Below are 12229 nucleotides of genomic sequence, written 5' to 3'. Positions count from 1 at the left end.
TCTCTCTGAGGGAGGGGAAGAGCTCAGCCCCCTCAGAGTCCCATCCATAACCCTCAAGAAGGAGTTTGTCCTGGGCCCTTCCTTCCTCCTCCCTTGAGCGCCGCCCACCAGCGAAGTTTCCTGAGGGCTCCTGCCGCCCAGAGAGAGAGAGAGAGAGAGAGAGAGAGAGCCTTGGAGGAGGAGGAGGAGGAGGAGGAGGAGGCCTGGGCCTGTCCCGCCATGAAGCCCGACGGGAAGGTGGTGCTGCTGGGGGACATGAACGTGGGCAAGACCTCGCTGCTCCACCGCTATATGGAGCGCCGCTTCGCCGATACCGTCAGCACCGTCGGCGGCGCCTTCTACCTCAAGCAGTGGGGCGCCCACAACCTCTCCGTCTGGGACACCGCAGGTCAGCCCTGGCCCTGGCCCTGGCCCTGGCCCTTCCTAGGGCTTCCTCCAGGGTTAGGCATGGTGTCCTCCTTCTTAAGGGTAGGAGGAAGGGGGAGAGAGACCTTGCAGCCCCTTTCAGGCGCAATGGACGGAAGGAAGTTGGCAACAGCAGCAGAGTCCCTGAACTCTACTTCCTCAAATCCAGATTTTATATTATTATTATTATTATTATTATTATAAGATACAGCCCTGTCAGTCTGTGGAATCAGTCTGTAAGAGACCTTGCAGCCCCTTTGAGACTCACTGAGAGAAAGAAGGGGCAGCAGGAGCTTTCCTAGACTAAGGTCTACTTCCTCAGATGCATATTGTTGTTGTTGTTGTTGTTGTTATTAAAAGATATAGCCGTGTTCCTCTGTAGGCTCAGTCTGTAGAGAGATCCTGATTGTAGCTCCTTTGAGACTGACTGGAAGAAAGAAGGTGGAAGGAGGAGCTTTCCTGGACTAAAGTCCTCCTTTCCCAGGACTGTCCTCCATTTCCTCCTTCTGTCCAGGAGGAACTCCAACAGGCCCTTCCTTTAGAGCAGGATACAGAAGCATGGGTTTACATTTGCATTCGCGTTTGAGTGTTTCTAGTGTTATTTGGTCACGTCCTGCATTTTCCTTTACTGTCCTACATTGCCTAACCATCAGTCCACAAGGAAGAATTCCAAAATGTCCTCCATTCTGAGCAGAACGAAGCAGAACTTATCTGTATCTTTGAGTGTTTTTTTTTTTAATGTCCTGTCTTTTTCTTGAAGGCCTTGCATTTTGTGGTGCCTCGCCATCCTCCTTTGCGGTGAGGACTGTTGCAACACCCTACTGACATGTCTTAGAATCATAGAATCATAGAGTTGGAAGAGACCCCAAGGGCCATCCGGTCCAACCTCATTCTGCCATGCAGGAAATCTCAATCAAAGCATCCCTGACATATGGCCATCCAGCCTCTGTTTAAAGACCTCCAAAGAAGGAGTGTGTTCCACTGTCGGACAGCCCTTTATTGTCAGGAAGTTCCTCCTAATGTTGAGGTGGAATCTCTTTTCCTCTAGCTTGCATCCATTGTTCCAGGTCCAAGGCTATCATATCACCTCTTAACCTTCTCTTCTCCAGGCTAAACATCCCCAGCTCCCTGAGTCGTTCCTCATAGGACATGCTTTCCAGACCCATCACCATTTTAGTCGCCCTCCTTTGGACACGCTCCAGTTTCTCAATATCCTTCTTAAATTGTGGTGCCCAGAACTGGACACAATATTCCAGGTGGGGCCTGACCAGAGCAGAATAGAGTGGCACTATTACTTCCCTAGATCTAGATACGATACTTCTATTGATGCAGCCTAAAATCGCATTGGCCTTGTTAGCTGCCGCATCGCACTGTTGACTCATGTTCAACTTGTGGTCTACTTGGACTCCTAGATCCCTTTCAGATGTAGTTTCATTCAGCCAGGTGTCCCCCATCCTATATCTGTGCATTTCATTTTGCCGCACTAAGTGCAGTACCTTACATTTCTCTGTGTTGAATTTCATTTTGTTAGCTGTGGCCCAGCTTTCTAGTCTATTCAGATCATTTTGAATGTTGATCCTGTCCTCTGGAGTATTAGCTATTCCTCCTAATTTGGTGTCATCTGCAAATTTGATAAGTATGCTCCCAATTCTGTCATCCAGGTCATTGATAAAGATGTTGAATGGCTCTGGGCCCAGAACAGAGCCCTGTGGGACCCCACTGGTCACTTCTCTCCAGGATGAAAAGGAGCCATTGTTGAGCATGGGTCTTGCCAAGTTCTCAGTGTTATATGGTAAGAGTAGTTGACAGGGAGACCAGAGATCCTCCTCCTTTCCCAGGACATCTCCTCCATTTCAGCCTTCTGCCCAGGAGGAATTCTAATAGGCCCTCTATTTTGAGCATGACTAAGACTAAGAAGTATGAATTTAATATTTCTATGAGTGTTTTAGCTTTGACTTCTATCCAGGAGGGATTCCAGAATGTCCTCCATTTTGAACCTAAGAAGCGTGAATTTAATATTAATAAGAATATTTGGAGCTTTTGCTTTTGTCAGGTCCTCCATTTTTGTCTTGACCATCCTCCTTTTTGCAGTGTCTGGTCTTCCTTGGTGGCTGGGACCTGTGACCACTCTGGATCCAACTCCTGTTCCAGTTCATGAAATGGAGGACATGCAAGAACAACAGAGGACATTACAAAAGTAAAAGCTCAAAACATAAATATACTGTAAATCCAGGCATCTGAGACCTGCTCCAAATGGAGGACATTTTGGAATTCCTCCGGGACAGAAGGCTGAAATGTAGGACATGTCCTGGGAAAAGGAGGAGGATGCCTGATCTCATCCTGCCAAAGTGTTTCAGGTGCCAGAGTGGCTCCTTCGCCATTCTGGGCTCAGGCTCCAGGCCCTTTCCAGGACAGAGAAAGTGCTCCTTTCCATGGGGCAGTGGTCGTTCACAGCAAAACCAGGGAGAGTCTTGGGCTGCATCTGCACTGCAGAAATAATCTGGTTTGACACCACTTTAATTGCAATGGCTCCATGCTGTGGAATTCTGGAAAGTGCAGTTTGCTGTGGCCCTAGAGGCATCTGTGATAGAAGGTCTCCCAGAACTACAATTCAAAACATTCCATAGCATGGAGGCGGGAAGTGGGGCCTAAGTTCAGGGGGATACCCCACCTTACACCCCGAAAAACACCAAGCAAGGAGGGTTGGGTGGGTGGCCAGCCATGGTGCTTCTTTTGCAAGCTCCGAGGACTCTGTGGCTGGGAACACTGAAGCCCCCTCCATGTTAGAAAGTTCTGGGAAGGAAGCCTCCAGGAGGGCTGTGTGGTTGTGTGGGGCTGGGGAGGAAGAAGGGGGATGACTGTGTTCAGAACTGCAACAGCATATCCTGGAAGGGTGGGGGGCTCCTTCCAATTTGGGACCAGTCTGTTGAGAAGATTTGAAAGGACTGCCCACACTCAGCTGTGAGTGCCAGGGTGGGGTAGTGGTTTGAGTGAAACCAGGGTTTGAATCCCTGCTGGACCATGGAAATCCATTGCGTAACCTTGGGCAAGCCAGACTCTCTCAGCCTCAGAGAAACTCAGGCAAAGGCAAACCCCCTCTGAACAAATCTTGCCAAGAAAACCCAATGATAGGTTTGCCCCATAAGACTGCAATTACTTGAAGGCAGACAGCAAGACATACAGTTAGAATCCTAGAGGCTGTCCACAGTACAGAAATAAACCAGTTTGGAACCGATTTATTTCTTTGATGTTCACACTCATCCCAGGTTGAAGGGGGGGAGCGGAAAAGCCCACCTGCCATGCAGGAACACACAATCAAAATGTCCTCAAAATGTCCCAAAATGCCCTCTAGAGGGTCAGGGAGACCTCAGAACATACTACAATACCATATCTCATGTATAATATTTCTTTCAAACAACACTCTATTTTGAAAGTTTTATGACTCTTGTACAGTTTTATAGTACAGTTTACGCAGTTGATACAGTTTTGTAATTTATACAGTACAATGTAAGTTTTATACGTGCAGTTGTTAAATGAGTCAGACCTGAATTACAATTCAGACAGAGGTTGCATAGTTCAATAGATTGGATCTGCTCACTTAACGCATTTTTCCAAATATGCAGATGTGACACTGGAGAAGATGTGAATCTGATATTATTTTTAACAAAGGCGATAAAGAGAAAACCAAGTAACACTGAAACTTGTTTCTCTTTGTTCATTTTTAGCATGTCTTCTCATAAACGTCAGTGACATCCCTGATGCTTTCTCCAGCTATTGCTCAGAGATAACAACAAGATAACACAATCCTTGTGCTACTCATCCTTTCATTTGGGAAGCCCAAGGGTAGCGAGGGGAGGAGAGGGAATGGGTACCTCTACATCCAGCTGGTGATTGGACATAACAGAAGAGCTGTGCTTCATGAGGGGTCAACCAGCTCACCCAGTCTCTTTCCACTTTGGGAAGGATGAATGATTGGCAAAGCCAGCTGGACAAATGATACCAGGGTGTGTTCACAGACTGTGATATATTGGACTCACAAAAGGCTTGGTGAAGGTGTCTCCAGTTTCCACACCTAAATACTTTTAAAAGAATTAATTTGAACAGTTGTCCTATACATCCATGTACCTGGTAGTACACTTAATACTGCGCTGTAAGTTCTCCATGGTCATTATTTTTATTTTCTTTATATTCAACAGTAAGCACTTTCTTCCTTGACCTCCCTTAGTATTTGTTCGAGGTCTGTGAGATTTTCTGCTAGTATTATGGTGTCATCAGCATATCTCAGATTGTTTATATTCCTTCCTTCTATTTTCACTCCTCTCTCTTCTGTGTCCAAACCTGCTTTTCTTACAATGTGTTCTGCGTATAAATTGATAGGTATCACAGGTAGGGTGATAAGATGCAGCTTTGTCTGACCCCTTTTCCGGTTGGGAACCATTCTGTTTGTCTGTATTCTGTTCTGACAGTAGCCTCTTATCCTGAGCACAGATTGCTTATCAGGACTATCAGATGTATTGGTACTCCCATGTCTTTAAGGGCGTTCTGTAGCCTTTCATGATCTATGTAGTCAAAGGCTTTGCTATAGTCTATAAATCACATGCTGATTTTCTTTTGAAATTCCTTGGTGTGCTGCATTAGCCATCCTATGTTGCAATATGGTTCCTAGTGCCTCTTCCTTTCCTGAACCCCGCTTGAACCTCTGGGATTTCTCTCTCCATGTACAGTTGGAGTCTATATTGCAGAATTTTCAGCATAATTTTGCTTGCGCAGGAGATTAGTGCTATGGTCCTATAGTTGCTGCAGTCTCTTGTGTCTCCTTTTTTGTGGATGGAGATGTATATTGATCATTTCCAATCTATTGGCCATTGTTTTGTTTTCCGTATCTGTTGACATATGTTGGTTAACACCAAAGTTGGCCCTATCAATGTGGATTGCAGCAGTTCGATTAGAATATGATCTGTTCCTGGAGACTTGTTTTTTTGCCATTTCTCTTATTATAGCCTTCACCTCGCTTTTTAGAATTTGGGGTTCATCTTCATATGACTGTTCATTCCATGTGTCCTTCATGTTATCATCTCTTTTATATAGGACTAATATAGGACTAAAAAGTACTCTTTTCAAAGCAAGTTGATTTGGTTGAACTTATGTTAATTGAAGGATTTGTTTCTGAATGGCATTTCGGGCACTATAAAATAAAATGATCAAAAAGAAGCAATTGACACTGAATACTGCTCTAACAATAAACAACTGCCAATAAACTATTTAAGTTAAAATATTTAAATTTAAACAGTTGCTGTTGTTCCAGTTACAGTGTTAGAACAGTACAGTTCTATTAGTATAGTAATAGCCAGACTGAAGAAGAAGAAGAAGAAGAAGAAATTTTAAAAACTGGGAGTATTTTTTTAAAAAAGTTATTTGGTTTAAGCCATGGTAAACCAAACTGGTTTAAACCAGCTGATCCTGTCTGTATATATACAAGAGCATCAGCTTGTAAACACTTTGGCCATCTTTAATGTCAACCCTCTGGGATAGGATGAAACTAAAATGTATTCTGGACTCTGTGTGCCATCAGCAGAAGAATCTAGTGATTCAAATCCAGACATGTGGAAGAGGCTGTGAGACAGTTATTGCCAAAACTGCAAAAAATAATTCAAAAGCAAAACTGATTAACTGATTATTTTTTTAACTAACAGTCCCTGTAAAACAGTAACAATAACATGAAGTTACTGAGAGGAAAAAGCTGTACCTAGGAAAGCAACATGAGAAAAAAAGACTACTTGCAGACTGTTAACAACTGGTTAACATCATCATATAAAATCCACATGATGTCACATGAACCCATCTGAACCACAAGATTGGCACATCTCTTAGTTGTCTGCTTGTTCGTACAAATCTGGATGTTTCCCAGCTTCCTGATGCACAGGGCTTCATGCAACTTTGCCTTAGTTTTAGTTCCCCCTTTCTGTGTCCTTGTCTTCCCACTTGTAACTTCTTCTTTTACACCATCTACATGATGTTCACATTAGGGTCATCATAAGTTGGGAACAACTTGAAGGCACACAATAAACTAGGGGTGGTGAACTTGTCTCCCTTCAGATGTTGATGGATTGCAATTCTATTAGCCCTAGCCAACATAGATAATGGTGAAATATTGTGAGGCAACGCTTTAGGATCACAAATTGTCCACCCCGCCTCTCCCAAATTAGACCTCTCCCAAATTATGGTCAGGCCAAATTCGTATGTTCTAAGCCACAAGTGGGCAACTGCAGTGCAACTGCAGTGAGTGCTGCCAATTTTTGTCCCAACACCCCCCAAAGTTAAAGGCATTTTTACTGAAAAAGGAAAAGCCCCCTCTCACTGGGCAGACCCTGGAGCAGGTTCTGTGAGCTGATGTTCACAGTATTCATAAAAGGTGGCATAGTTCTGGTGAGCCACTAAGACCAGCAGCTCTTGTGATTTTTTTTCTCCAACTGGCTTGAGGCTAACTCTGTTCTGAGACCACAAAAGCCTATCCTATGGGGGACCTAGCCCCCTTTCTTTGGGGAGAAGAGTTACATAGATCTTGCTTTTGTAATGCAAAGAAGGCTGATTTAAGAACTCTCTTGAGAGACCTACTTCTAATTAGGAGAGTGTTTACTTGAAATTGGCCTTAATTACTTATTGGATGGCAGAGGCAATCCCAGTGGATTTGGGGGAGTGCCTTTCAGGACCAAATATGAACAGTGGGGATGGAAGAACTGGTTTCTGTTTCAGAAAAGTTACTATGGACGTTATCAGACAAGGGAAATTGGAAGTATAATCCAATGGCAATCCGAATGCAATCATGGAGTTTAACGTTATTGTGTGACAGACTACCACACACAATTTCGGGCAATGGGAAGTCAGTCCGAACACAATCATGGGGTTTCAAATTATTGGGTGAGAGGTGATCACATGCAATTTGGGGCAATGGCAAGCTATTTTCGGGCAATTGGAAGTCAGTTCGAATGCAATTCGAATTCACGTAAATTCGCTGAATTAGTGAATTCACGTGAATGCATTCTGGCCCCACTTTCTTTTCATTCGAAATTAAGAGAAATTCCTCCCATGTGATAAACTCCTATGGCCCAGCTCTGTATGTCCTACCCAAAGGTGCAAAGCTTTGGAAGGCCTCAGTAGGGGTACCATGTAGGCAGTTTGTTTGCCTTGCCAAACTCAAGATTTTTAGATAGAGAGGCTCAATGTACAGATTTGCCAGACAACTACTTATACTCTGTTATCTGCCTATTATTTCCAAAATCCAGTTACATGGGGCCCCTCCCTCCCTCCCTCTCTCTGCCAAGTTCAGTCCAGTGTAAAATTTACCACTGATCATCAAGTGATTTCTTCTGCGGGGGGAGGGGGTAAGGAGGAAGAAAGCAGCATGGCTAACAGATTCAGACTAAAAATCCCGTGAGTTGGCAGAGAATGGTCTGTGCTTCCTCTGGGTCACTTGGAGAGCTAAGGTGTAGCCTCCCTTCTCAGGGGTGGTGGAAAATTATCTTTAAAAAGCAGCAAAAACTGAGGAGCATACAGTGAAATCCACAGGAGAAACAAGATAAAGGTCTCAAGATGCTCTAATGATTATTTGTCTATTTTAATTGGAAAGCCCTATGTGTTGGCCTATGTTTTGGTGTTGTCCAGGCTTCCTCTAGGCCTCCAAAATGATTTTAGAATTCCTGGCTCAGAGGTTTTGATTTTAATTGGGAATGCCCAATCTTTGGTTAATGTACAGACAGAATACTGATGTGATGTCATGTATTTATGTGTTGTCCTTGTATGATTTGCATAAATATTTGAAGGAGTGTCATATTGAGGGTGGAGCAAGCTTGTTTTCTGCTGCTTCAGAGAACAGGACCCGCAACAATGGATGCAAGCTACAGGAAAAGAGATCCTAAAAAGAAACCTAAACATTATGAAGAACTTCCTGACAGTAAGAGCTGTTTGAGAGTGGAATGCACTCCCTCAGAATGTAGTGGAGTCTCCTGCTTTGGAGGTTTTTAAACAGAGGCTAGATGGCCATCTGTCGGGGTGCTATGATTTTGAATTCTTGCATGGCAGGGGGTTGGACTGGATGGCCCTTGTGGTTTCTTCCAACTCTATGATTCTATTATTTTATCCCCCCCCCCCAAGGCTTTAAGAGTACATGTAGATTGAAATGTATCGGGCTTTTCAGCTAACAAACAGACCATCTTTTGATCATCTTGGTATTTGTCTTTTTTTGTTCCCATGGATTCTAGCCCAATCATCAGAGCTACTCAAAGTGGTAGTCCCTGGACTGGTGCTGGTCATTGGCAAGTTTCCAGAAAAGAAACAGTTGTAGCCAGTAGGCAGAAATATGGTGTCAGTCCTTGGGATTTTCAGGGTGGCAGAATTACTTCTGCATCATATCACTTGAAAAACACTGAAATATATGGATTATGGTTGGATGTCCTTTCCATAGCCTCCTTCTGTGATCCTTTCAAGACACTATAGAATTAAATGTAAGCTGTCTGATTGCACCAAAGTTTTGTTTTTTTGTTTTTTTGCATCAGTCATTTTCAAAATGTGAAGTCTGTGTCCCATGTATCTTTTTCCATTCCTCTCTTCTAGGTCGTGAACAGTTTCATGGCCTTGGGTCAATGTACTGCCGAGGAGCAGCAGCTGTTATTCTCACCTATGATGTCACCAACATGCAGAGCATGGTGGAACTTGAGGATAGATTCCTTGCATTAACAGACACTGCCAGTACAGACTGCATCTTTGCAATTGTTGGGAACAAAGTCGACCTCACTGATGATTGTGCCTTTCTCCATGAAGCAGAACATAACAATCAGTCTGAGAAACCTAACAACAGTTTAATTTCTACCAAGATGAAAAAACAAGTCCATGTAGATGATGCCGTCGCACTTTATAAGAAGATATTGAAATATAAAATGTTGGATGAAAAGAATGTCCCAGCAGCAGAAAAAATGTGCTTTGAAACCAGTGCAAAAACAGGCTATAATGTAGATTGCCTCTTCGAAACTGTATTTGAGATGGTGGTGCCACTAATTTTGCAGCAGAAGGCTGAAGGTTTGCCACAAACTGTAGATTTAAATAGTTACAAGATGACAAAAAACACACAGTTTCTCTGCTGCAGATAAAAAAAATGAATGTAATTGGTCCACACTATTTTGAAGAGTATAATCATTAAAGAGGCTTCAGTGCAAGAATATCAAGATCAATCAGACAAACTATTTTTTTGCAAAACAGATCTATGAGGTTTGATGGAGGCAAAGGCTTCAAGTAACAATGATATAGAAGATGATTTTTAAGTAAATCTTCCATAGATGGTGCCTTAAGATTTCTGAATCATTGTTATTTCTCCTCATTAAAGGTGTATTTCTTCTCTGCCAACTTGCTCTTCATGTGCACATTCAGTATTTAGTAATAACATATTGCTATTTCCCCATTTGTTTTTATAGCAATGAAGAGTTAATCATTTTCTGGAAAGAGCCTAGTGTACAGTAACTGTTTTGTACACATAGTATGTCTCCACAACAAAAGGTCATTTGTCTCAGGCTAGTATCATTCCTACTGTACACTGGTATGTTCCCCTGAACTTCAGTAAGATAAAGCAGATGGAATATTATTGTAAAAGCACTAAGCATCTCATCCACTATTATCCCAACTGGAAATACATTTGTTAGATATACAATGTATTGTAAAGCCTATTGGAGAAGAGAAGGTTAAGAGGTGATAGGACAGCCCTGTTTAAGTATTTGAAGAGGTGTTGCATTGAGGCTGGAACAAGCTTGTTTTCTGCTGCTGCAGAGAATAGAGCCCAGAGCAGGGGACGGAAGCTACAGGAAAGGAGATTCCACCTCAACATTAGGAGGAACTTCCTAAGAGCTGTTCGACAGTGGAACACACTCCCTTGGAGAATGGAGTCTTCTTCTTTGAAGGTTTTTAACAGAGGCTGGATGGCCATCTGTTGGGAGTGCTTTGATTCTATGTTCCTGCATGGTGGGGGGTTGGACTGGATGGCCCTTGGGGTTCTCTTCCAACTCGATTCTGTGATACCTCTATGACCAAAGAATGGATGTAAAGTGAAGAAAATTTGTAGAGCTGTCTGGAACTTGTTGAGCTTTAATCTGTTCCATTGGCTTCTTGTTACTTTCTTATTTAATTACTATAGTTGCTTTTATATAGCAAAGTGATAAATTTTGTAAACAGTAATTTCCAGAATGAGATATGGTTGGCATAAAGCATACCTGAATTCTAGCACTGGAAGAGATCCAGAAGGTAATATTTTCCAGCTTCTGGAGAGGCAGGGAATTCACAGCCAAAGCACCCCAAGAGGTGGATATCTTCATCCAGTTAAAAAATATACAGTGCAGAGGATGCACCACCTTCTGTAGCAATCCATTCCACTGTCAAACCACTCTTGCTGTCACAAAGTTCTTACTAATGAAAGACATGCCTTCTGTTTTAGGCTTAAATCCCATACATATATTGGTGTGGGAAATACATTCTGTACATACCCAGGGACACATCACTATTACTAGATTTGCTTAGGACTGAGCATCAGTGCTAAAAGGTTTCCAAGACTGGAGCAAATTAAGATTTTGATTAGTATTACAACAACAGGGTTAAGATCTGGAATATGGCTGACAGCTGGAATAAATTATAGGAATGCCCAGGACATTGATGTGAAAGAGACTCTGAGGGATGGGGGGAACATGCAAAAGTCCCAGTCCCACATAGATCTTTTTATAGTAAAATCTTACCTGTTCATATAAGGAGTAGATTTGGAATTATCTTGATTGTGAAAGGCTTAGTGATTTGTATATTTGAATGCTTACTCTGCAGCTGAAAAGAGACAAGCACACCTGTCCCTGCCAGCAAACCAAATATACATTTTTAAAGTTCATAATCTGCACTGAGTGTTGAGAGGTTGCTGCAGAAATACTATGTTGCTACTGTCTAGGGCAGGGGTAGGCAACCTTTTTGAGCCGGGGGCCGGGTTGCTGTCCCTCAGACAACTGGGGGGGTCGAAGCCGGGGAGGGGAGCTTCCACCCTCCGGGGGCGGGGCCGTGTGCCGGGGGTGGAGCTGCCACCCTCCGGGGGCGGGGTTTTCTCTGCTCCCTTTCCCAACCTCCAGCTGTCTGAGAGACAGCTAGAAGGGGGGGGGGGTTGGGAGAGGGGGTGACAGGCGCGCGCCTGCTCCTCCTGCCCTTCCTTGGCCCCAGCTGCCTCTCAGAGACAGCTGGGAACCAGTAAGGGCCTGTGAAGGGCTGAAGCAACAGGCACGCGGCCCCTGCTCCTTTCCTCGGGGCTTCGCCAGGCCTGAGATGTCCTCCGAAGGACACCACAGGGCTGCCAAAGCCCCGCGGGGAGGAGGAGGTGTGTGCCTGTCCTCTCCTCCTCAGCCCCTTCCTTCGGCCGAACGGACTCCAAAGGGCCCTTTCGGCCGAAGGGGACGGCCGAAACCACTATCATTGTTAAAGCAGAATACTAGAAAAAATGCAGTTTAAAAACACAATTAAAATAAATACTGGGAAAAATGCAGTTTAAAAACACACTTAATTAAAAGAAATACTGGAAAAAATGCACTTTAAAAACAATTAAAAGAAATACTGGAAAAAATGCACTTTAAAAACACAAAAGAAATACTGGAAAAATGCACTTTAAAAACACACTTAATTAAAAGAAATACTGGAAAAAATGCAGTTTAAAAACACTCTTAATTAAAAGAAATACTGGAAAAAATGCAGTTTAAAAACACACTTAATTAAAAGAAATACTGGAAAAAATGCAGTTTAAAAACACACTTAATTAAAA

The 12229-nt window shown here is 43.3% G+C and overlaps 1 protein-coding gene across 3 annotated transcripts; it reads left to right on the top strand.

Annotated features, from left to right (window-relative positions):
* The first annotated feature begins 119 nt into the window (after positions 1–119).
* RAB20 (RAB20, member RAS oncogene family) lies at positions 120–9801 on the top strand. 3 transcript variants are annotated; one of them, XM_042447011.1, is made up of 3 exons: positions 120–388; positions 2497–2602; positions 4131–4899. In XM_042447011.1, exons 1-3 carry the CDS (start codon positions 220–222, stop codon positions 4153–4155), a joined length of 300 nt encoding a protein of 99 aa, XP_042302945.1. In that variant the 5' UTR covers positions 120–219; the 3' UTR covers positions 4156–4899. The 3 variants fall into 3 exon arrangements, with proteins under 3 accessions (XP_042302945.1, XP_042302946.1, XP_042302944.1); XM_042447012.1 differs by lacking the exon at positions 4131–4899 and adding an exon at positions 9016–9151 and having other exon boundaries at positions 126–388; XM_042447010.1 differs by lacking the exons at positions 2497–2602; positions 4131–4899 and adding an exon at positions 9016–9801 and having other exon boundaries at positions 160–388.
* Positions 9802–12229: the final 2428 nt, after the last annotated feature.

This window comes from Sceloporus undulatus, chromosome 1 (genome assembly GCF_019175285.1).
Source record: "Sceloporus undulatus isolate JIND9_A2432 ecotype Alabama chromosome 1, SceUnd_v1.1, whole genome shotgun sequence".
Taxonomy (NCBI): domain Eukaryota; kingdom Metazoa; phylum Chordata; class Lepidosauria; order Squamata; family Phrynosomatidae; genus Sceloporus; species Sceloporus undulatus.
This window is presented reverse-complemented; position numbering and strand designations above follow the sequence as displayed.

Bases quoted from the DNA above. Each gene is read 5' to 3' on its own strand.
- RAB20 (XM_042447010.1), top strand. From the start codon at position 220: ATGAAGCCCGACGGGAAGGTGGTGCTGCTGGGGGACATGAACGTGGGC. The intron at 389-9,015 runs GTCAGCCCTGGC...CCTCTCTTCTAG, and splicing joins CTCCGTCTGGGACACCGCAG to GTCGTGAACAGTTTCATGGC.